General features: G+C 37.1%; 1 protein-coding gene across 4 annotated transcripts; it reads left to right on the forward strand.

Annotated features, from left to right (window-relative positions):
• The first annotated feature begins 4,986 nt into the window (after window positions 1-4,986).
• Window positions 4,987-18,333, forward strand: LOC131360193 (C2 calcium-dependent domain-containing protein 4C). Of its 4 annotated transcripts, none has more exons than XM_058400415.1 (2): window positions 4,987-5,200; window positions 15,104-18,333. In XM_058400415.1, the coding sequence occupies exon 2, from the start codon at window positions 15,151-15,153 to the stop codon at window positions 16,408-16,410; it is 1,260 nt and encodes a 419-aa protein (XP_058256398.1). In that variant the 5' UTR covers window positions 4,987-5,200; window positions 15,104-15,150; the 3' UTR covers window positions 16,411-18,333. The 4 variants fall into 4 exon arrangements, with proteins under 4 accessions (XP_058256398.1, XP_058256396.1, XP_058256395.1 ...); XM_058400413.1 differs by lacking the exon at window positions 4,987-5,200 and adding an exon at window positions 13,421-13,608; XM_058400412.1 differs by lacking the exon at window positions 4,987-5,200 and adding an exon at window positions 13,602-13,724.
• The last annotated feature ends 7,430 nt before the right edge of the window (window positions 18,334-25,763 follow it).

A 25,763-nucleotide genomic window follows, 5' to 3' on the forward strand; every position in this document is an offset into this window, starting at 1 on the left:
TATGTATGTATGTATGTATGTATGTATGTTCTAAGTAAGATGGAATAATTTATTTAATTAAAAGTCCTATAGAACTATATATTAGAAATTATAATAGATATATAAATATGTAATAATGTGTAAAGTGCTTTAGAGGGATTGATAGTAATGAAACTGGGAATAAAACATTTTGCTAACATGACATGCACCTTAGATATGAATGTACAAGACATTTTCTTTAACAAAGTAATTAGCTTGCGAATTGCTAAACATATTTTTCCCCAATGTTAAGGCACTGGCCTACTGCTGGACCCTCACGGTCTACCAAGCTGCCGCTGTTGAGCAAGGTGTTTAACCCTCAGCTGCTCGGTTGTATAAGTGAGATGAATGTAAATCTCTCTGGATAAGAGCATCTACCAAATGCTGTAAGTGTAAAATGTGCTAACAACACCATACCAACAACAAACATTTCAGTATAAACAGGTGATTCACAGTGAATTCTTTTTGACTATAAATAAATACTGATTTTTTTTTAATTCTGAGAAGACACGTGTTTTAAGTTAGTTGCTTAAGCTTTGCATTTTATAATCATCATTTCAAAAAGTTCTAAGAACAAGACAAATCTGTTCAGGGAATCTGGTGTTAGTTGATTGTGGTCTCCTTTTCTGAAAAGTTAGTGGTTGGGTGTCGTGTTACTACCAAAGAGGGAGTTTTGTAGCAGTTACAATGGTGACTAACATAAAAACAAAACAGATATCATTCATAATGGACAAAGCTATTTACTGAAATAGCTATCTGATGAAAAAGATGGTCTTGATGGTGATATTAGAATGAACAGTCAAGCTTTGTAAACTGATGTGTTTGAGCAGGTGAGATAGCTGGACAAACTGAAGGACTATAGCACCTCTGCATCACTCTCTTGACCTGACCTGGGAAAGTCTTTCTCAGTCATTTCTCAGTAACACCACAAGAAAGCACTCACAAATTCTGCCCCCTGATGGGTGATGTAATGTATTGTTAGCTTCCTAATGAAGAATTACCAATCACACTGATACTTTAGTAGCTGGGTTTATTGCCCTAGTGGTTTAACAGATTTCCCCCCACTATCTCTCAATTCAGTTCAATTCCGGTTCACAAGGCAATTTTAAAAGTCATCGTATGAGTGAGTAGAGCAAAGCTTTAGCAGCAGCTTTGACATACAGGCCTTTTTTGCCTCAGAATATAAAAACTTGTTTTTCATAGTGTTCCTCTACATGTGCAGCCTTCAGAAGTGTGTGTGTGTGTGTGTGTGTGAGATAGAACCAGGTCCCTCTTGTCCTCTCTCTCTCACACAGTTGGCCAATCATCTAAAGAGCAGCTGACCGTATCAAATCCAACCTTTCTTTTTTGCTCCAAATACAATCTTAAAGGCTTTAATAAAACCTGACAACAGTATTGTAAAATAAGAAAGTAACCATTTCTTTATCACCAGTACTTACAATGTGTGACAGTATCAGGGATGCCTTCTTGGACTACCTGAATCACATTTTTTCTCCTAGAGCAGTTCTGACCTTTAAAAATTGTTTTGAAAATTTTGGGTATATACCTTATAGACAACTTCTTGGATGAGTTAGATTTATACTTATTAGCTACACCAATCAGGCATAACATTATGATCTATTATGGCCTAATACTGTGTTGGTTCCTCTTTTGCTGCCAAAACAGTTCTGACCCGTCATACACTGTGTATTCTGACACCTTTCTATCAGAACCAGCATTAACTTCTTCAGCAATTTGAGCAACAGTAGCTCGTCTATTGGATCGGATCACATGGGCCAGCCTTCACTCCCCACGTGCATCAGTGACCCCTGGCCGTCCATGACCCTGTCACCGGTTCACCACTGTTCCTTCCTTGGACCACTTTTGATAAACAAGAACAAGACAAGTACATGCTCTTCATTGCCAAGGTGAGACCCTGATGTTTCATTTGTGTGTGTGTGTCTCATAATGACGAATCACTAGCCGTGATGCTCATTCCCACTTCCCTTAGATAAACACGCATGATGCCAAGGTGGTTTGTCTTTAATTAAAACAACACTGAGACTATGAAGTATTTCACGTTCAAACAAACAGCAAAGCATTTGATCATTTGATCTGGTCATCTTGAGGTGGGCTGTTCTTCTGTCTATTCTAAAGTCTATTTTCTATATGTTTACAGGATGGTATCAAATTCCTAAAACATAAAATAATAACATAAATTCCTTTTTTCTGTCTGTACACGTTTTCCCATGTTTAACTATACAGCTGTACTTTTGGATTTGTGCCACATCCATAGACCAGATAAACAAACAAACAAATAAACAACAACAACAAACGATGATGTAATATGTGATGTCTCTGACAACACTTCTGCAAATAGTAAAAAAGCATATTTAGTCCACTTTGCCACAGGATGGCAGGATTGGCCTTGATTTATACTATTTCAACGTGATTCTTCTGTTTTTCCTTTTTCACGAATTAGTTGCTGTGTAACAGCCGTACTGAAGTAGCGGCATTTGTTAATGAATAACCACAGATTTTACTTGTTTTGAGAGGACAGCATTAGCTTTTGGATGGAAATGAGGCCAGACTTTGCCACTTAATGCATTGCTAAACAGTAAGATGAGGCAAAATTGTCATCCTGTGAAGGAAAAACTACTAAAAGATTCATTATAGGGTGTAGATGTGGCATAAATTTGGCTTGGAAATGAAAGCTCAATTTGGAGAATAATGTGTTGCCTATATAAACCCACCAGGCATAACATTATGACCACATGCCTAATATCGAGTTGGCCCCCTTTTGCTGCCAAAACAGCCCTGACCCATCACGCACTGTGTATTCTGACACCTTTATATCAGAACCAGCATTAACTTCTTCAGCAATTTCCTTCCTTGGACCACTTTTGATAGATACTGACCACTGCAGACCGGGAACACCACACAAGAGCTGCAGCTTTGGAGATGCTCTGATCCAGTCTGATCCAGTCGTCTAGTCACAGTTTGGCCCCTGTCAAATCCTTACGCTTGTCCATTTTTCCTGCTTCTAACACATCAACTTTGAGGACAAAATGTTCACTTGCTGCCTAATATATCCCACCCACTAACAGGTGTCATGATGAGGAGATAATCAGTGTTATTCACTTCACCTGTCTTAATGTTATGCCTGATCGGTGTAGGTGTGATAACTGTGTTTATTCATAAAGCTTAATGTTGGTAATTTGTATGCCTGCATTTTGAAAGGAATGACAACAAATTGTCATGAATTCTATGATTTTTTGTATCGGAAAGCTGGTTTTAGCTAAATTCTGCCAAAATTTATTTTTTAGACTTAAACTGGACAATGTGAAAGAAAGTTTTCTGTGATGGCAGCAGGAAGGGAACCATGTGCATTGATGCTGTTCTTGAGTAAACAACTCATTATTCCTTCCTGTCATAGCCTATGATTAGTTTAACATTTAACATCCCAAAGAAGCCTGCAATTGAGACAGGATTACAACACAGTAAATAAGGGTTACGAGTCTTGTTGATCCAGTTTAACAGTGCTGGGATTTGAACTCATAATCTTTCAATAAAAGCCTTAACCTCTGATCACTGTGAGATTCAGTAGCCATGCTGTGAGTGTTAAACACTGTAGGTAAACTTTTTTTTTTTGCTTGGAGCATCCTAGTTCAGTCTTGGGGAACAAGTTTTGAGGTCTTCAGTCATGTAGAAAGCGTGAGCAGTTCTAATAGTATTTCTAGTAGCAGACGGTTCAATAAAAACCAAACCAGGACCCAACTGTAAAAAGTTCTTGATGTTTTATTCATGCTCTTGAAGGTTCATGACCCAATTCTTGTAGCACATATTACTCACAGGAACATCAAGTTCTCTGTTCGTTTTTACATGTCTAGCTGCACCCGCCGTGTCTCACCATCATTTTCTCAGGTCAAGCTTATTTGTTCCAGCTCTTCCAGATGTTGTCCTGTTTTGGCTTTTGTTCAAGTCAAATGTGTGACAGTGAGAAGTCTCTTGACTTGATTTTAGTGTGATAAGGTGCAATTGACAGACGCCTTTTCTTCTTGGAATAGGTGGTTAATTCTTCTATGGTGAACTATGTAATGAGCCCCTTACTGTAACACTCGGTGTATTCCTGGCTGAACTCAAAGTAGCTGCTATTAAATTATTTTCTGTGACTCACCGTTCTGACAAAAGGCCTTCATGAAGAGGAACAAAACAGGCTGTTTTCAAGAATCAGGCCATTGATTTTCTTCTCTGCACGTGTAACTCCTGTTGATTCTTGTCTTCTACATGACATGTTTCAGAGCGTATTTATGTTAAAGTGCAAATTCTTTTTGTGGATTTCTTTTGCCCTAGGATAAATTTGTCTTTTAATATGTTGTGAAAACTGACTTTGGACTGATTTCTTAATATAATATTACTCAAATGAATTACACACCTGTTTCTCATATTATTCATATTATATGCAATAATTTAGTCTGCGGTTAAATGTATGGTTGTGATTAGAAATAAAGTGTTGATTTACAACCAATATCATCTTATTATTAGACTTATTAGACATTCTATGTGTATGTTCTCCTTACTGTACTTGGTACATGGGCAACATCCCTCAAGTCATGAGCAAATAATCTTTGGAAGTTGTTTCATCATTATGAAAACCATAAAACTGAGCCATGAGTGCATTCTGTATTGTTTGGAAGTATTATTCTACGTTATGTAACACTGAGATAGTCACTTTCCCAGTCTTCTCCAGTGAAATCTACTGCCCTATTGTATTTTTCCTTCATATCATAATGCAGACCTTATCACTATGTCTATAGAATAATATATAGAATTAAATGTACCTCTTATCTGACACTGAAGAAAGATTAAATATTTAATAACTAGTTCATTGACCACACCAAAAGCAAACAGAGACAGTGACACGTGTTCAGGCAAATACATTTGGGTGTGTGACTTGAGTGTGTACCTACACTGTTGAAATTGCTTTCACCTCAGGTTCACTCCAACAGACCTTTTCACTTATGGATCTGTTTTTCACCTGTACACATCTGTTTGTTGCTATAGATATGACCTCGTCTCCAGGGCAACTGATGACTGAAGAAGAATGATGGGATGTTCTGCCTCAAGTTGAATTTTGATTTGCTATGAGGTTCTTTTTTTGGCACACGGTCTGTACTAAATGAATGAAGACAATCGGGCAAAGGTATGAATGAACAAACAAATAAACAATTAAATACATAACGAGGTTTAGCTTGCCATGTATTAATTGCTGTCTGAGATCCTAGACTGATTCTGTTTTTAGATACCAAACTTCAATCTACTTCTACCCCTTCCTCTGAAAACTGGCTCTCACATGCTATGGTATCCTAATTTAGCAGCAGAATCCAGAAGGCTCAGGCTTTGTGTGCATTTTTATTTATTTAATAGACATATTAACTTTGATCAAGCACAAAAATAATGCCTGAGAGCTAGCTTGATAACTCCTAAAAAAGTTCCTGCAAACTGATCACTGTAGCAGGTCTTGTTTACCTCTACATTTTAAGTAACGATAACGTATTATTAAGATATATATTATCGTCAGGAAATCAAACAATAAATACTGCCAAAAATGTAACATTCTTTGAATTACAAACATATCTATCCAGCATGTGTTTTAAAACTTGTTTTGCACAAAAATATGTATGCTAAATTCATTTAATTGAAATATACACCGATCAGGCATAACTGCAGTAATATAACGTGGTAACTGCAGTAATATAACGTGGTAACTGCAGTAATATAACACATGTGGTAACTGCAGTAATATAACACGTGTGGTAACTGCAGTAATATAACACGTGTGGTAACTGCAGTAATATAACACGTGTGGTAACTGCAGTAATATAACATGTGGTAACTGCAGTAATATAACACGTGTGGTAACTGCAGTAATATAACACGTGTGGTAACTGCAGTAATATAACACGTGTGGTAACTGCAGTAATATAACACGTGGTAACTGCAGTAATATAACGTGGTAACTGCAGTAATATAACACGTGTGGTAACTGCAGTAATATAACACGTGTGGTAACTGCAGTAATATAACATGGTAACTGCAGTAATATAACACGTGTGGTAACTGCAGTAATATAACACGTGTGGTAACTGCAGTAATATAACATGGTAACTGCAGTAATATAACACGTGTGGTAACTGCAGTAATATAACACGTGGTAACTGCAGTAATATAACACGTGTGGTAACTGCAGTAATATAACATGTGGTAACTGCAGTAATATAACACATGTGGTAACTGCAGTAATATAACACATGTGGTAACTGCAGTAATATAACACATGTGGTAACTGCAGTAATATAACACGTGTGGTAACTGCAGTAATATAACACATGTGGTAACTGCAGTAATATAACATGTGGTAACTGCAGTAATATAACACATGTGGTAACTGCAGTAATATAACATGTGGTAACTGCAGTAATATAACACATGTGGTAACTGCAGTAATATAACATGTGGTAACTGCAGTAATATAACACATGTGGTAACTGCAGTAATATAACATGTGGTAACTGCAGTAATATAACATGTGGTAACTGCAGTAATATAACATGTGGTAACTGCAGTAATATAACACGTGTGGTAACTGCAGTAATATAACACGTGGTAACTGCAGTAATATAACACGTGTGGTAACTGCAGTAATATAACACGTGGTAACTGCAGTAATATAACACGTGTGGTAACTGCAGTAATATAACATGTGGTAACTGCAGTAATATAACACGTGTGGTAACTGCAGTAATATAACGTGGTAACTGCAGTAATATAACACGTGTGGTAACTGCAGTAATATAACATGTGGTAACTGCAGTAATATAACACATGTGGTAACTGCAGTAATATAACACGTGTAGTAACTGCAGTAATATAACACGTGTGGTAACTGCAGTAATATAACATGTGGTAACTGCAGTAATATAACACATGTGGTAACTGCAGTAATATAACACGTGTGGTAACTGCAGTAATATAACATGTGGTAACTGCAGTAATATAACACGTGTGGTAACTGCAGTAATATAACACGTGTGGTAACTGCAGTAATATAACACGTGTGGTAACTGCAGTAATATAACGTGTGGTAACTGCAGTAATATAACACATGTGGTAACTGCAGTAATATAACATGTGGTAACTGCAGTAATATAACATGTGGTAACTGCAGTAATATAACACGTGTGGTAACTGCAGTAATATAACATGTGGTAACTGCAGTAATATAACATGTGTGGTAACTGCAGTAATATAACATGTGGTAACTGCAGTAATATAACATGTGTGGTAACTGCAGTAATATAACATGTGGTAACTGCAGTAATATAACATGTGGTAACTGCAGTAATATAACACGTGTGGTAACTGCAGTAATATAACATGTGGTAACTGCAGTAATATAACACGTGTGGTAACTGCAGTAATATAACACGTGTGGTAACTGCAGTAATATAACATGTGGTAACTGCAGTAATATAATACGTGTGGTAACTGCAGTAATATAACATGTGGTAACTGCAGTAATATAACATGTGGTAACTGCAGTAATATAACACGTGTGGTAACTGCAGTAATATAACACATGTGGTAACTGCAGTAATATAACATGTGGTAACTGCAGTAATATAACATGTGGTAACTGCAGTAATATAACACATGTGGTAACTGCAGTAATATAACACGTGTGGTAACTGCAGTAATATAACATGTGGTAACTGCAGTAATATAACACGTGTGGTAACTGCAGTAATATAACATGTGGTAACTGCAGTAATATAACACATGTGGTAACTGCAGTAATATAACATGTGGTAACTGCAGTAATATAACATGTGGTAACTGCAGTAATATAACATGTGGTAACTGCAGTAATATAACATGTGGTAACTGCAGTAATATAACACGTGTGGTAACTGCAGTAATATAACACGTGTGGTAACTGCAGTAATATAACATGTGGTAACTGCAGTAATATAACGTGGTAACTGCAGTAATATAACACGTGGTAACTGCAGTAATATAACACGTGTGGTAACTGCAGTAATATAACACGTGTGGTAACTGCAGTAATATAACACATGTGGTAACTGCAGTAATATAACACGTGTGGTAACTGCAGTAATATAACACGTGTGGTAACTGCAGTAATATAACACGTGTGGTAACTGCAGTAATATAACACGTGTGGTAACTGCAGTAATATAACACGTGTGGTAACTGCAGTAATATAACACGTGTGGTAACTGCAGTAATATAACACGTGTGGTAACTGCAGTAATATAACATGTAACTGCAGTAATATAACACGTGTGGTAACTGCAGTAATATAACACGTGTGGTAACTGCAGTAATATAACACGTGTGGTAACTGCAGTAATATAACACGTGTGGTAACTGCAGTAATATAACATGTGGTAACTGCAGTAATATAACACGTGTGGTAACTGCAGTAATATAACACGTGTGGTAACTGCAGTAATATAACATGTGGTAACTGCAGTAATATAACATGTGTGGTAACTGCAGTAATATAACACGTGTGGTAACTGCAGTAATATAACATGGTAACTGCAGTAATATAACATGGTAACTGCAGTAATATAACATGTGGTAACTGCAGTAATATAACACGTGTGGTAACTGCAGTAATATAACATGTGGTAACTGCAGTAATATAACACGTGTGGTAACTGCAGTAATATAACATGTGGTAACTGCAGTAATATAACATGGTAACTGCAGTAATATAACACGTGTGGTAACTGCAGTAATATAACGTGGTAACTGCAGTAATATAACGTGGTAACTGCAGTAATATAACATGGTAACTGCAGTAATATAACATGGTAACTGCAGTAATATAACACGTGTGGTAACTGCAGTAATATAACATGTGGTAACTGCAGTAATATAACACGTGTGGTAACTGCAGTAATATAACATGTGGTAACTGCAGTAATATAACACGTGTGGTAACTGCAGTAATATAACATGTGGTAACTGCAGTAATATAACATGTGGTAACTGCAGTAATATAACACGTGTGGTAACTGCAGTAATATAACACGTGTGGTAACTGCAGTAATATAACACGTGTGGTAACTGCAGTAATATAACATGTGGTAACTGCAGTAATATAACATGTGGTAACTGCAGTAATATAACACGTGTGGTAACTGCAGTAATATAACACGTGTGGTAACTGCAGTAATATAACACGTGTGGTAACTGCAGTAATATAACACGTGTGGTAACTGCAGTAATATAACACGTGTGGTAACTGCAGTAATATAACACGTGTGGTAACTGCAGTAATATAACATGTGTGGTAACTGCAGTAATATAACACGTGTGGTAACTGCAGTAATATAACACGTGTGGTAACTGCAGTAATATAACACGTGTGGTAACTGCAGTAATATAACACGTGTGGTAACTGCAGTAATATAACACGTGTGGTAACTGCAGTAATATAACACGTGTGGTAACTGCAGTAATATAACACGTGTGGTAACTGCAGTAATATAACACGTGTGGTAACTGCAGTAATATAACACGTGTGGTAACTGCAGTAATATAACACGTGTGGTAACTGCAGTAATATAACACGTGTGGTAACTGCAGTAATATAACATGTGTGGTAACTGCAGTAATATAACATGTGGTAACTGCAGTAATATAACACATGTGGTAACTGCAGTAATATAACATGTGGTAACTGCAGTAATATAACATGTGTGGTAACTGCAGTAATATAACATGTGGTAACTGCAGTAATATAACACGTGTGGTAACTGCAGTAATATAACACGTGTGGTAACTGCAGTAATATAACACATGTGGTAACTGCAGTAATATAACATGTGGTAACTGCAGTAATATAACACATGTGGTAACTGCAGTAATATAACACATGTGGTAACTGCAGTAATATAACATGTGGTAACTGCAGTAATATAACACATGTGGTAACTGCAGTAATATAACATGTGGTAACTGCAGTAATATAACATGTGGTAACTGCAGTAATATAACATGTGGTAACTGCAGTAATATAACACGTGTGGTAACTGCAGTAATATAACACGTGTGGTAACTGCAGTAATATAACACATGTGGTAACTGCAGTAATATAACATGTGGTAACTGCAGTAATATAACATGTGGTAACTGCAGTAATATAACATGTGGTAACTGCAGTAATATAACACATGTGGTAACTGCAGTAATATAACATGTGGTAACTGCAGTAATATAACACATGTGGTAACTGCAGTAATATAACATGTGGTAACTGCAGTAATATAACACGTGTGGTAACTGCAGTAATATAACATGTGGTAACTGCAGTAATATAACACATGTGGTAACTGCAGTAATATAACACGTGTGGTAACTGCAGTAATATAACACGTGTGGTAACTGCAGTAATATAACACGTGTGGTAACTGCAGTAATATAACACGTGTGGTAACTGCAGTAATATAACACGTGTGGTAACTGCAGTAATATAACACGTGTGGTAACTGCAGTAATATAACACGTGTGGTAACTGCAGTAATATAACATGTGGTAACTGCAGTAATATAACATGTGGTAACTGCAGTAATATAACACGTGTGGTAACTGCAGTAATATAACATGTGGTAACTGCAGTAATATAACACGTGTGGTAACTGCAGTAATATAACACATGTGGTAACTGCAGTAATATAACACGTGTGGTAACTGCAGTAATATAACACGTGTGGTAACTGCAGTAATATAACACGTGTGGTAACTGCAGTAATATAACACGTGTGGTAACTGCAGTAATATAACACGTGTGGTAACTGCAGTAATATAACACGTGTGGTAACTGCAGTAATATAACACGTGTGGTAACTGCAGTAATATAACACGTGTGGTAACTGCAGTAATATAACACGTGTGGTAACTGCAGTAATATAACACGTGTGGTAACTGCAGTAATATAACACGTGTGGTAACTGCAGTAATATAACACGTGTGGTAACTGCAGTAATATAACACGTGTGGTAACTGCAGTAATATAACACGTGTGGTAACTGCAGTAATATAACACGTGTGGTAACTGCAGTAATATAACATGTGGTAACTGCAGTAATATAACACATGTGGTAACTGCAGTAATATAACACATGTGGTAACTGCAGTAATATAACACGTGTGGTAACTGCAGTAATATAACACATGTGGTAACTGCAGTAATATAACATGTGGTAACTGCAGTAATATAACACGTGTGGTAACTGCAGTAATATAACACGTGTGGTAACTGCAGTAATATAACACATGTGGTAACTGCAGTAATATAACACGTGTGGTAACTGCAGTAATATAACATGTGGTAACTGCAGTAATATAACATGTGGTAACTGCAGTAATATAACACATGTGGTAACTGCAGTAATATAACACGTGTGGTAACTGCAGTAATATAACGTGGTAACTGCAGTAATATAACATGTGGTAACTGCAGTAATATAACATGTGGTAACTGCAGTAATATAACATGTGGTAACTGCAGTAATATAACATGTGGTAACTGCAGTAATATAACACGTGTGGTAACTGCAGTAATATAACACGTGTGGTAACTGCAGTAATATAACACGTGTGGTAACTGCAGTAATATAACACGTGTGGTAACTGCAGTAATATAACATGTGGTAACTGCAGTAATATAACATGTGGTAACTGCAGTAATATAACACGTGTGGTAACTGCAGTAATATAACATGTGGTAACTGCAGTAATATAACACGTGTGGTAACTGCAGTAATATAACATGTGGTAACTGCAGTAATATAACATGTGGTAACTGCAGTAATATAACACGTGTGGTAACTGCAGTAATATAACACGTGTGGTAACTGCAGTAATATAACACGTGTGGTAACTGCAGTAATATAACACGTGTGGTAACTGCAGTAATATAACACGTGTGGTAACTGCAGTAATATAACACGTGTGGTAACTGCAGTAATATAACATGTGGTAACTGCAGTAATATAACACGTGTGGTAACTGCAGTAATATAACACATGTGGTAACTGCAGTAATATAACACGTGTGGTAACTGCAGTAATATAACACGTGTGGTAACTGCAGTAATATAACACGTGTGGTAACTGCAGTAATATAACACGTGTGGTAACTGCAGTAATATAACACGTGTGGTAACTGCAGTAATATAACACGTGTGGTAACTGCAGTAATATAACACATGTGGTAACTGCAGTAATATAACACGTGTGGTAACTGCAGTAATATAACACGTGTGGTAACTGCAGTAATATAACACGTGTGGTAACTGCAGTAATATAACATGTGGTAACTGCAGTAATATAACACGTGTGGTAACTGCAGTAATATAACACGTGTGGTAACTGCAGTAATATAACATGTGGTAACTGCAGTAATATAACATGTGGTAACTGCAGTAATATAACACATGTGGTAACTGCAGTAATATAACACGTGTGGTAACTGCAGTAATATAACACGTGTGGTAACTGCAGTAATATAACATGTGGTAACTGCAGTAATATAACACGTGTGGTAACTGCAGTAATATAACACATGTGGTAACTGCAGTAATATAACACGTGTGGTAACTGCAGTAATATAACACGTGTGGTAACTGCAGTAATATAACACGTGTGGTAACTGCAGTAATATAACACGTGTGGTAACTGCAGTAATATAACACGTGTGGTAACTGCAGTAATATAACACGTGTGGTAACTGCAGTAATATAACATGTGGTAACTGCAGTAATATAACACGTGTGGTAACTGCAGTAATATAACACGTGTGGTAACTGCAGTAATATAACACGTGTGGTAACTGCAGTAATATAACATGTGGTAACTGCAGTAATATAACACGTGTGGTAACTGCAGTAATATAACACGTGTGGTAACTGCAGTAATATAACACGTGTGGTAACTGCAGTAATATAACATGTGGTAACTGCAGTAATATAACATGTGGTAACTGCAGTAATATAACACGTGTGGTAACTGCAGTAATATAACACATGTGGTAACTGCAGTAATATAACACATGTGGTAACTGCAGTAATATAACATGTGGTAACTGCAGTAATATAACACGTGTGGTAACTGCAGTAATATAACACGTGTGGTAACTGCAGTAATATAACACATGTGGTAACTGCAGTAATATAACACATGTGGTAACTGCAGTAATATAACACGTGTGGTAACTGCAGTAATATAACATGTGGTAACTGCAGTAATATAACACGTGTGGTAACTGCAGTAATATAACACGTGTGGTAACTGCAGTAATATAACACATGTGGTAACTGCAGTAATATAACACATGTGGTAACTGCAGTAAAGTGTTATTTTGATATATCAGTCTCTCTAGTCGGTGCCATGGTTAACTTGACACTGCAGCTGCTCGCGCGCAGCCGGTGCGTCTGGAACACTGATGGAGACGATGATTGGCTGGTGATCGGAACCGTTCGGGGACTCTGATTGGCCGCCTCGGGGATATAAAAAGGTAACGGTCACTTTTTCGAACGCGAATTGGTGCTCGCGCTCGAGTAATGGACGTTGAGCTTGACTGAAATGAGCCGTTAGTGTCCAGAGGTTGACCACAGGAGAGCTGTCCTCACAGTAAGTCAGGTCTGCTTTCATACACCACACGTGTCTTTCGGGCTTGTGATGTGTGGCTTGTGTCTTTATAAGTAACTAGTTTTACCCTGGAAGCTTACTTTTAATAAGTTATAACCAATAACTAACTGTTTAATAGCATTCAGAGGATTGTCTCTGAATTTTACTTGCCTCCTTACTCAGCTTCATTTGAAATATTACTGAATGATGCTTCAAAGCTTATCACAGTGTGTGTGTGTGTGTGTGTGTGTGTGTGAATCTTGGAGAGCATCTCAATGGTCCTGATCTGCAAACTACAATACTAAATAGTACACCGTCATAGTTACCATACCTGTATCTGTGTAGTATGTATTTATTTATTCATGTATTCATTAAATCTATCTGTCTGTCTGTCTGTCTGTCTTTCTGTCTGTCTGTCTGTCTATCTATCTATCTATATAAATATTACTTAACTATATATATATATATATATATATATATATATATATATATATATATATATATATATATATATCATGCATAATTTATTTAATTTATGTATTTATGTTTAGTATTTATGCTGTTTAGTATGTTAGTATATACGCCTATGGTCATGGACCAAACTAAGCTCCATACTGCAGTTTAATTGATTTAATTAGTTTTCAATATAATACTCTTGTGGTTTGTAAATTTATAAAAATGTTTATGCTTATTTTGGATCATTAAATTGGAAATAATGCTTGGCCATATAATCTAGACAACCTGTTGCTCTTTAACAGGTTGTTTCAATAACATGCACATCACGCTCGAACCTAGACATACCAGTTATTTTCATTAAATGTAATTAAGGTGAATGTGTGCATGTTGATGTAAAATATTCAAATAAGGGGATTGCTGAAAAATTGCCAAAAAAAATACTATTTAATTGCTGTAGTTTGATAAAGATGATATTCATCCTTGTATCATCACCAATATTTCAACTAGAAGAAAATCACTAAACCATCAACTTGAACAAAGCTGTGAGCTAATGTGATGGGATTATACTGTTATAAAACCATATATTTAATACAACTAAAACATGGTAAGAAAGATGTTTATTTCTCCCATTAATAATCGTAATGTTAAATAATTAAGACTGAACATTTTTCCATGATACTGTAACACATTAGAACCTAAACACAGTTTGAGATTTTTATTTTAGCAATTTCTTGTTGTCTCTAACTTTGTCTGAAAATTCAATCACCTGCCTGCTTCACACAGCATATGCAGGTGGGGATACTAATATTAGACAATCGTATTTTAATCATTTTTAGTCCCTACCCCCATCCACCAATAAGTAAAAATCATACTTATTTAATGTACCATCACATATGTACATTAAGCAACTTTGCCTAATGTTGCAGACAGAAACCCAGCTGTCCTGTCTGGCTGGTAAGACCCTTGAAGAATCATGTGGGTTCTGGAGAAAATCCGGAGCTCAGTGGAGAACAATGCTCCCCGACCCGGGGAGACAGGAGACAAACAGGACAAAGCACCCATCTACAGCAACGTTCTCACACCTGATAAGATACCAGACTTCTTCATCCCTCCCAAGCTAGTGAGCTGCCCACCAGAGACTGAAACACCAGATGTGAAGCCCAAGGACAGTCTACGGCCTTCCACCTCAGAGCAGACCATTGGCAACAAAGTCAGCAGCCCTCGAAGTCCTCGTCTGGTCAGCAAATTAGCCGGAGACACCAAAAACCTGCTAAGGGCTGCCAACCGGCACATCATTCAGATCGAGAGTGCAGATGATGTTGTTACGGGGGACACCAATGCTGACCCTCAGTCCCAGACAGCTATGTCTTTGTCATATATTCCAAAGACTCAGACCTCATATGGATTTGCTACGCTAATGGAGAGTCCCCACACTCGCCGGAAAGAGTCACTCTTTCACTGTGACCACACAAGCCCGGTCACGTCCCCCAACACCCAGCGTAAGTCACCAGCTAAGACCAGCATAGAAGTTAGCCATTTGAACCCTTTGGATTTCAACACGTCCCACATCAACCCATATCGCTATTTTAGTGGGGGCGAAAGTGACACATGCTCCTCAGCTGAATCCTCCCCTTTCAGCTCACCCCTACTGTCTCGCTCTGCCTCCTTGCTCAAGATTTTCACTCATGAGACTCAGGCCAAAGTTGTCAAAGCCAAGAGGACGTTCGCCCGGCACAGTTCCCTGTCCACAGATGAGTGCAGCTCGGCAGAGCCCAGCCCCAGCGTGCCCAGGAGGCTCCACTCTCCCGCAGCCGGCGGATCCCTGGACCATCAGCACGGCAAAGACAGACAGCAAAGGGAACACACAGTCAACCTCCACAAGGGAGGCATGGTCCGCCTCTATGCTGATTATGACCCAGGAACTGCACGTTTGCGTGTTCGCATCATTGCTGCTGAGGATCTTTATGACCAGACATTTGACATAAAGAGCATTAACTGCTGTGTGTCACTCTACCTCAACCCAGGAAAGCAGCAAAAGCAGAGAAGCACTATAATCAAGAACAGCCGCAATCCCGTCTTCAATGAGGATTTCTTTTTTGATTCTGTGAGCTCAGCTCAGGTGAAAAGCCTGTCTCTGAAGATCAAAGTGGTGAACAAGGGCACTAGTCTGAAAAGGGACAGCCTAGTAGGGGAGAGAGAGGTTCCTCTAGGGAAGCTGCTGCCTGGTCTTTAAGATTGCAAAGACATAAGAGGGCTTAGTGCCTTGAAAGGAGGACTAATGTACTTTAAAGTAAATAGTTAATCTTGTTACTATGTAGTATTAGTAGCAGCTCATTTAGCAGTGACATATTTATTCATGACTCTCACTTACGCCTTTATAGTATGTATACGTACAAATTTATCTGGTATGAATAGAAATGATACCTTTACAGATATTGTGCAAAGAAACAGTCATTTATTTTGAAACTAAATTTTTAGCATTTTTAGTCTGACCAAGGAAGTGTTTTCAGTGAGATGTGTCATAAATGACTGTTTTATTACGACCAAACAATATAGATTGCATTGAAAATGGCCAAAAATCTCATCGATCTGATTTCTTTTTCAAAATATTACAAACAGGATCTTACAATAAATTCCAGCTAATAAATTCCACAAAGATTAAGGTTTTGTGAACGGTTTTGTGAAGAAATTGTCTGTGTTTAAAAACTTTAGACTGCCAGTGAATATTTTATTGTTTTATGCTTGTTGTGTAAATTGATGCAGACAGAAAATTTCCTTCTTGATGGCAAAAAAAAACAACAAAAAAAAACTTTTCTCTTCTACGGAGGCCAGGGCTTTTGAACACCCCATCCCCTCCATCCTCCGAATGATTCAATGTGCAAATGTCAGCTTTGATCCAGGATGCATCAACCAGCTCATTTGCGAGATGAATAAACAGCCTGGAGGACATTACGTCACCCTGTCCGACAGTGGTGTATTGTTATATGTTAACACTTAGTTTTGTAATAGTTTTGTGAGACCCAAAAGCCTTAATGATGAAGGTGAAGTCTTCACCGAGTTTATCTGGACTGTGTTATGCTGAATATGTCTTTATTAATCTATTCTGACTAACTCGTCATATCCTATGTCCCTGCGTAGAAAATATAAAATCGAAGATTGATTATGTTTTTGTAAATATATATATATTTTTTCCTGGGCACTAAATACATTCTGATGAATTGAGATTATATTGAGAATATATAATTAGTGACACCATTATATAAGTCTATAATATATTATATAAGACTTATAAGGTTATAAGTCTAACCATCATTTTTATTCATATTTTTACGCTGAATATCTCCTGGCGAATTAAATTAAATAATTAATATTTCTATCATTCAAGAGACATGATAAAAGTAAATGATTGGGAAAGTTGCGATAGAAGTATTAACCAAACTCTCAGGAAATAGGAGTTTAAGTATTGATAGAAATGATGCAGTGTGTGGATAAAATATAAAGAATTGGTAAAATATGAAGACTCTAGCACAGCATTTGTTGTGACAGCCTTCGTTAAAATCCCTCCTCAGTAGTGTGCAAATTATCCCCTCGTATTACGTCCTGAAATGCTGCTTAATTCACCGAGCTACAACTCCGAGTTCCGAGTTGTTTTCCTTCTCTTGTGATCAAAAACTGTATTACAGATTCATTTTTAAAAGAGTGCTGATTTATTTGTTTTTCGCTTTTCGTTAATAGGTTTTGATTAGAGAGTCGCTCTAAAACTCAAGTCTTCCTGTTCTAACAGGTTTTTTTTGAAGTGCCAATCCAACATACTTGATGTGTAAATTGTTTTATTGTTGTAAATGCTGGATCCTAGTTCCTACGGTTTTTGTGTATTGTGAACGATTTATGTGAATTGATACTGATTTTGTGACCAAAAAAATGATTTTGTGACCAAAAAAAATGTAGATTAAGCTGTGAACTGTAGAATGGGAAACTAGCTGTGCTTTATATGTGGCATGCTGTCCACAGATTTGCATGAATACTGCAACATGCTGTTATATATTGCTGATAAGTTATTAATGGAAAACTGCAGGTTGTGGTAAGAATTGTATACTTTGGTAAAAGTAAAAAATAAAATAAAGTTATATGTGATGAGTAAAGTAAAAGTTTAAGTAAAGTCGCCTTTATTTGTCACATATACATTACTGCACAGTGAAATTCTTTCTTCGCATTTCCCATCCTTGGAGACTTGGGGTCAAGGTGCAGGGTCAGCCATGATGGAACACCCCTGGAGCATGGTGGATTTGAGAGCCTTGCTCAAAGGGCCCAACAGTGGCAGCTTGGTGGTGCTGGGGCTTGAACCCCAATCTTCTGATAAATAAATAAAACATCTTGCTAGTTGAGAGTGAAGTATTTACACTATTGACCCCTTTATATGTGTATTTCGAAGGTATTACTGAAAGGATTTCATATTTATATAAAAATAAATTTGTGATATACGAGGGCGGAGTTTCCATCCCCTATCCCAACATGTATCTCTAAACCCTGGTGTGCAGGCACACTGGTCAGCTTCAGGTACATGAGTCAGGATGATGATAGTGGAAGGAATGCAATATAAGAAGAATAAGAGCGAGCTGAATGATCTAGCAGGATGAAGTGACCCCATGCAGGTGAGGTTTATTTCAGTTCCAGTTCTACTGTGTGTGTGTGTGTGTGTGTGTGTGTAAATCAGAAACTCCTCATACTGTAAGCATGGACATCTTCAGGTTCTTCTTGATTTGTTATTATATAAACATGCTGCCTGTGTAGTATGCCATGGTTTTTAAAGAAATGAAAATCTCTATTCACAAATCTGTTGCATAGGTGTTTGAGGTATAGAGTTAAATAACAAAACTGATTAAAATAGTAACATGTGTTTTTAATTCTTTTCACATTCTCATGGGTTTGACAAAAATCGAGTAGACAGGAATCAGGCAACTTAAAGGGGGCTTTTCACTATAATTAAATAACACTGTAATTTAACTGTTTATCCAAACCCTCCTGTCTATCTCACCACAGCATCTCTCTGAAAGCTTTTCCTCTATATTCATAGTTTCTTAGAACTTTAAAGTTTCTTCCTCATGGTGTGTTAGTTCCTAAGTCTCCTCTACACTATGTTGCCAAAAGTCTTGGGACACCCCTCCAAATCATTGAATTCAGGCGTTGTTGTTTTTTGAGCTTGACCCCTTAGTTCCAGTGAAAGGAACTCTTAATGCTTCAGCATACCAAGACATTTTGGACAATTTCATGCTCCCAACTTTGTGGGAACAGTTTGGGGATGGCTCCATTTCTGTTCCAACATGACTGAACACCAGTGCACAAAGTAGGTCCATAAAGACATGGATGAGGGAGTTTGGTGTGGAGGAACTTCACAGAGTCCTGACCTCAACCTGATAGAACACCTTTGAGATGAATTAGAGCGGAGACTGTGAGCCAGACCTTCTCGTCCAGCATCAGTGCCTGACTTCACAAATGCGCTTCTAAAGGAATGGTCAAAAGTTCCCATAAACACACTCCTAAACCTCGTGGAAAGGCTTCCCAGAAGATCCAGAATCCATATTAAACCCTATGGATTAAGAATGGGATGTCTTTAAAGTTCATGTGCATGTAAAGGCAGATATCCCAAAACTTTTGACAATATAAGTGTATGTTAAAACTACAAGTGTGTGCATAAAGCCGGTTAAACAAAAATAATTTGGTCTCACCATCTGTCATGAACAGGAAATTCCACATCCAGGATTGAGAAGCTTCTGTTTGCAGTCTAATCTAATGTTTTCAATTTCATGATTAATTCCTGTTTATTTTTCGATCAGCCTTTACTATTTGCTGGTTATGAATTACTAAGAATGAAATGACTCCAAGCTGATCTGAGCTCAGACCCAGCTATCAGATATCAGAGAATGTAAGAATCAAAGCTTGCTTTTATAAGAAAGACACGGTGGTGTGGTAGCACTAGCCATAAGGTTTTATTCCCCTCATATATAAGAGGCTGAAGATATGAATCTGGAGGCTGAGTGCTGTGACTAATCACAGCCATGCAGATATTCATTATAACCTCACAGTTGCAAGTATGATGATTACTTTTATACAACAATTCTATAAGCAAGAAATGAATATAGAGTAAGTGACATTTTGGACACAACATAGCTAACTGTTTTTCATTTGCTAGCAGAAAAAGATGCTGAAGTTTGTGTCCCTTCATTATCAGGCTTGGCCAATCAAACTGGTAGGCTGGAACTAACTGTTGTATAACTGTTTATATTCAATGTTTGTCCTCCATCTACACCATCCATCCATGAAAAGGAATATCACAGTACGACCAATGACCAGAAATTATTTAGCCGCTTGATTATTTTCAGATGTGTGCCCGAGTTGCACCTGAAAAATGTGTTTCACTGTTAATGCCACTGCTGACCTGAGCTTCTGAGTGGACAAAGTGCACTCAGAACAAAATAGCACTAAAATGTACCTTTCCTGGGATACTAGATCAAGCAAACCTGTATATAATGTACAGTTAACCATTTTTAAGGTAGAAAATGGACTGGAATTAGTTCATAGAGCTTTAAAGGTACAATTCATTAAAATAAAGATAAAGGATGCATACTGAAGGTCCAAAAGGTCTGCCCTTGAGCGTAATACATATTAGCAACAAGGTAAAGTGGCAGCTGGTAGAAATGTGCTAATCCCTCCCTCTTTTCAAGATAAAAAAGGTTTATTTGTTTTTCCGATCTACATCATCTATTTTATTGTTACCAACGCGGATTAACTTTACATAACACACCCCCAGCAGTTGTAATAAAAAACATGTCTTTCTAGCCCAAATTGTTGATTTACACAACCTGATTGGTCACTGACTGCTGTGACAAGTGAAACACGCCCTGGATTTTCATCCCCCAGGGCTTATTTATTAAACCTGCGGCACGGACACATCTACAGCACATATCAGCAGTGATCGAGAAGACACATGCAATACAATAGCAGGTATAGTAAACACAAGTACGTTGGATTTGAGTTGCTTGATTATGCATGTTTTCATTTTTTGTTCTTCAAAATGTTGTTTAAGGGAAAGGCAAATTGAACCCAGAGACAGAACCATATGTTTTGTGTCATCTGGTTTGAATGAAATTTTCTGTTTACCGTGCTCAATATTCAGCATGATTACAGCCCTGAAACACTTGACTTTATAAAGATTGGGAAGCATGAATGGTGCTCTCTCTCTGTCTTTCACTGTGTGAGAGTATTTCCCTGTGTGTATGGGTAATTATTTTATGTCTATACAGGCCTGCAGATAGGATCCAAATTACAGAAATGTGTTATATACTTAATTAATCGCTTTTCTTTCTTTCTTTCTTTCTTTCTTTCTTTCTTTCTTTCTTTCTTTCTTTCTTTCTTTCTTTCTTTCTTTCTTTCTGTTGTCTTTCTTTCTTTCTTTCTTTCTTTCTTTCTTTCTATTGTCTTTCTTTCTTTCTTTCTTTCTTTCTTTCTTTCTTTCTTTCTATTGTCTTTCTTTCTTTCTTTCTTTCTTTCTTTCTTTCTTTCTATTGTCTTTGTTTCTTTCTATTGTCTTTCTTTCTTTCTTTCTTTCTTTCTGTTGTCTTTCTTTCTTTCTTTCTTTCTTTCTTTCTTTCTTTCTGTTGTCTTTCTTTCTTTCTTTCTTTCTTTCTTTCTTTCTTTCTTTCTATTGTCTTTCTTTCTTTCTTTCTTTCTTTCTTTCTTTCTTTCTTTCTTTCTTTCTTTCTTTCTTTCTTTCTTTCTTTCTTTCTTTCTATTGTCTTTGTTTCTTTCTATTGTCTTTCTTTCTTTCTTTCTTTCTTTCTTTCTTTCTGTTGTCTTTCTTTCTTTCTTTCTTTCTTTCTTTCTTTCTTTCTTTCTTTCTTTCTTTCTTTCTGTTGTCTTTCTTTCTTTCTTTCTTTCTTTCTTTCTTTTTGTCTTTCTTTCTTTCTTTCTTTCTTTCTTTCTTTCTTTCTTTCTTTCATATTTCTTTTAATCAATCTAATAGGATACTGTATATAAAATATTATATTAGTGTATATTATGATGGGTTTTTCTTACATTTCTACATTGCAGAAATAAATAAACTATGTAAAAATTACTATGTAAAAAAGTGATATTTTTCCTCCTTGTTCTGATAAAGCGTTGGTTGTATATACTGGATGAAAGACAGCAATCACATCTGTGTCCACATGGAGACAATTTCCAGAAGTTTCCAAGACAATCCAAAGGACGCCTGAGTGTTACTGATTAAGACACAGGATGATCTGTTACTGCTGCCTGCTGCCAGGCCACTATTGGGATATTGAGAGTAAATAGACGGAGAGAAGTGAGAGAGGAAGATGGTACACCTGTTCCTCCAAATAAGCTGGCTACACTTTCATTTGCTTCACCTGGCATTTCCTCAGTCTGTATCTGCCACACGAGTCTTCTTTTTATTTCTTCCATCCATTTTTGTTTAAAGAGTACACATTTTTGATCTTTGATCTATGATCTTAACAATGTTTTCTGCATTATGGCTTAATAAGGAGCAGGAAACCTAAGCCATTCTCCTGTTGTGTCATATCATATTCATCCTCATGCTGTGTCTCTCTCTTTTGGCAGTAGTCCTAGCACACAGGAGGCAAGAAGGGAACATAGGATTAGGTATGTAACAGGAGACCCTTTTAGATTTCATCAAATCAAATAATGCAAGAATATAATATTGTACATTTGTGTCTGAAACACCACAATAATCCTATTTTCATGAAAACAAACAAACAGTAAAAAAAAAACCTGGGTGCAGAGACATTTTTGCTTGACTTTTGAAAATCTTTTGAAAACAGAGACAGAGAAAGTATGTAAAGCAGTGGTCCTGCTCAATCATACTTCTAATAAAAATGATTTATTTTAAAATCCATCCCGGAGATATCCGAGTCTAATCTCAGAATGAGACACGCCAGAGAGCGAGAGAGAGAGAGAGAGAGAGAGAGAGAAAGGCGAGACGAGGTGGGTGGGTGCTGGTGGGGGTGTTTGGGGAAAGGAGTGGGGGGTGAACACATTTTCATCTGCCTCTCTGGGCTTCAGGGTGCAAATGCAAGGGCTATTATTGGCCAGGGGATTGCTATGGCAACTGCTGAGGTGGGGAGCAGGGAAAAGGGGTTTGTTCTGTCCACGATGTGGAGGAATGAACTTGGGAGGGAGAAAAAGCCCATCCATCCAGAATGACCTGTTAGCAGTCTGGTAGGCTTTAAGAGAAGCATAAAAATAGCGTCTTTATTTATTGCAAAATATATCTGATAGCATTACCAACTTGAATACTTGCTACTCAACGTTTTTATGTTAAAGAAAAGATCTGATCACATTCATTCCATGCAGGGGCTTAGTAACAAATCAAATAATTACAAAAATCATCTGTGATCTTTTAGCTTTAGTATTGCTGAATAAAATAGATTTAATAATAATTAATAATACCACACGAGCACTAAGACATGCTTATCTGTCAGCCCTGCTAATCAAGCATGGAGCCTGATTTAGCAAAAAAATCCTTAGAGATAATACAGCCCATGAGTGTCTTTCACCAGCGATCCAACAGTAAGCCCTTTTCCAGGTTTGCCTGCCACAGTTAATTCCCAGTGATATAGCCTGCTCCAGTGATCACAGGGCCTACTGAAGTATTGAACCTGCAGACACTGACTGCACAATAAAAATCAGAGTGACATGTTCCTATGGTAACCCCTGGATGTCCATCCCTGGTGGAAACATGAAGGAGAAAACATCTGGTGATCCTCTTAAAGCTCAACACTTTGTGAGATAAAGTATGAAAAAGTGTCCTTTTAACAAATAAGACAAAAAAATGTTTATTTAATTCTGATACATTACTGTTCCTATTCACATGGGCAGGTACGATGGACACAACACAAAACCTATGCCTAAAAATAAACAGATGATGTTCAACAATGGTGTTTAAGGAAGAAAAATGTTATCGTTGTTAATGTGCTGAAGAATTCTGTTCGAATTCTTTCATATAAGGTTGAGGAAGGAGTCTCCGGTGTCAGTGCTTTGTAGCAGTCAGAAAGTTTCCCCACAAAGAATAAGGACTTGCCATTTCTTTTGTCTTATTAACTTCAACAACTAAAAAATGGCTGGTCAGGAAACTGTTAAAATTACTAAAAAGTGATAACTTTTCTCCACAGCACTAATTCATTATTGTTGTTGTTGATCTTTCGGCTGCTCCCTGTGTGTGAGGGGTCGCCACAACGGACCAAGGGCTGGATGCCCTTCTTGACGCAACCCTTCCATTTTTATATGGGCTTGGGACCGGCACTGCATCCAGTGGCTGGGGTTCGGGCACTGGCTGGAAATCGAACCCGGGCCTTCCACATGGTAGGCAAAAACTTACCACTGAGCCACCAGTACCTTCTCTACACCATTAATTCATTATAAACAGTTAAAAAATGTAATGTATAGTTCATTAATAAATAAACAGTTGTCGTCGACAGTGCGGTTACATTAAAATAATAATCACAACATGCAAGTATTTCTATATAATAGAATGCTATTTCATGTTTTATTCCTTACTTAAACAAGGCAGAAGACTGAAGAATAACCCTTCAGTTAACATCTGAAGCAGAAATCACTTTGACTGCAGCAATGCTCCCATGCAGACTGAACAAAACCCTTTAATATGTATTATTATCTTTGTTAGTAAAGTACACATAATGCTATTTATAGTTTTGAGTATGACCGTTTAAAGGGAAGCTCTGAGCATCATTGGATTTAAGGAGCACTTTACTCGAACCCACTCATCTCAGATCTTTTTAAGGTCAATGTCAGTGCCGCTGTTCTGCTTTGCTCTAAATGTATATTTCAGCTATTCAGCTTTACTCATTTCCATACGAATTACAGCGGCACCCATATAAAAGCAAAATTGGTAATTGGCATTGGTCTTGATAGAAATGAAGCAGAGGTGTGGATGCTGTGTATTTGGGGTATTAAGTGCTGTTTGTTCAGGAGGAAACATAGAGATTCAGCCATTCAGGGCTCAGCTGAATAGCTGGGAAGAGCAACATGTCTGCACATGGTCATACATCACGCACATGCCCCTACTGTCCTGGGAGTGTTGCAAATTATTCTAATGAACCACATTAACCACATTGCAAAGTTTTCAGTCATTTGCATTCCATTTGCATGGCTGCGGTAGCTTCTCATCGTTTCATTTAAATGATGAATTATGAATGATGTACCAGAGAAAGGAGTAAGTTGCTATTTAGCAGATGAAAATCAAATCTTTGGTTCTCAAGTCTTATATCATAACATGGACATCTCTTTGTTTGTATAAACCTCACAGAACCTGGCAGAATTTATTTTTATTTCATGCTTTATGTCAGTGTTGTCATAGCATGTAATGCTATTCCACAGCAATTTACCAACAGTTACAATTTTTTAATTAATTAATGATGCACATCTTGTGCTTTTTACCAAAATTATAGTTGTATGTCAATTCATGTTGTAGATCATCCACAAGACAAGTTAGTTCTTCTAAACACATGATTTTTAGACCACTTTTATATCCTCTACTTATGTTACTGAGAA

The sequence above is a fragment of the Hemibagrus wyckioides genome, linkage group LG10 (assembly GCF_019097595.1).
Source record: "Hemibagrus wyckioides isolate EC202008001 linkage group LG10, SWU_Hwy_1.0, whole genome shotgun sequence".
In the NCBI taxonomy this organism is placed as follows: domain Eukaryota; kingdom Metazoa; phylum Chordata; class Actinopteri; order Siluriformes; family Bagridae; genus Hemibagrus; species Hemibagrus wyckioides.

Excerpts from the sequence above, each read along its gene's own strand:
- LOC131360193 (XM_058400415.1), top strand. The coding sequence starts at position 15,151 with ATGTGGGTTCTGGAGAAAATCCGGAGCTCAGTGGAGAACAATGCTCCC.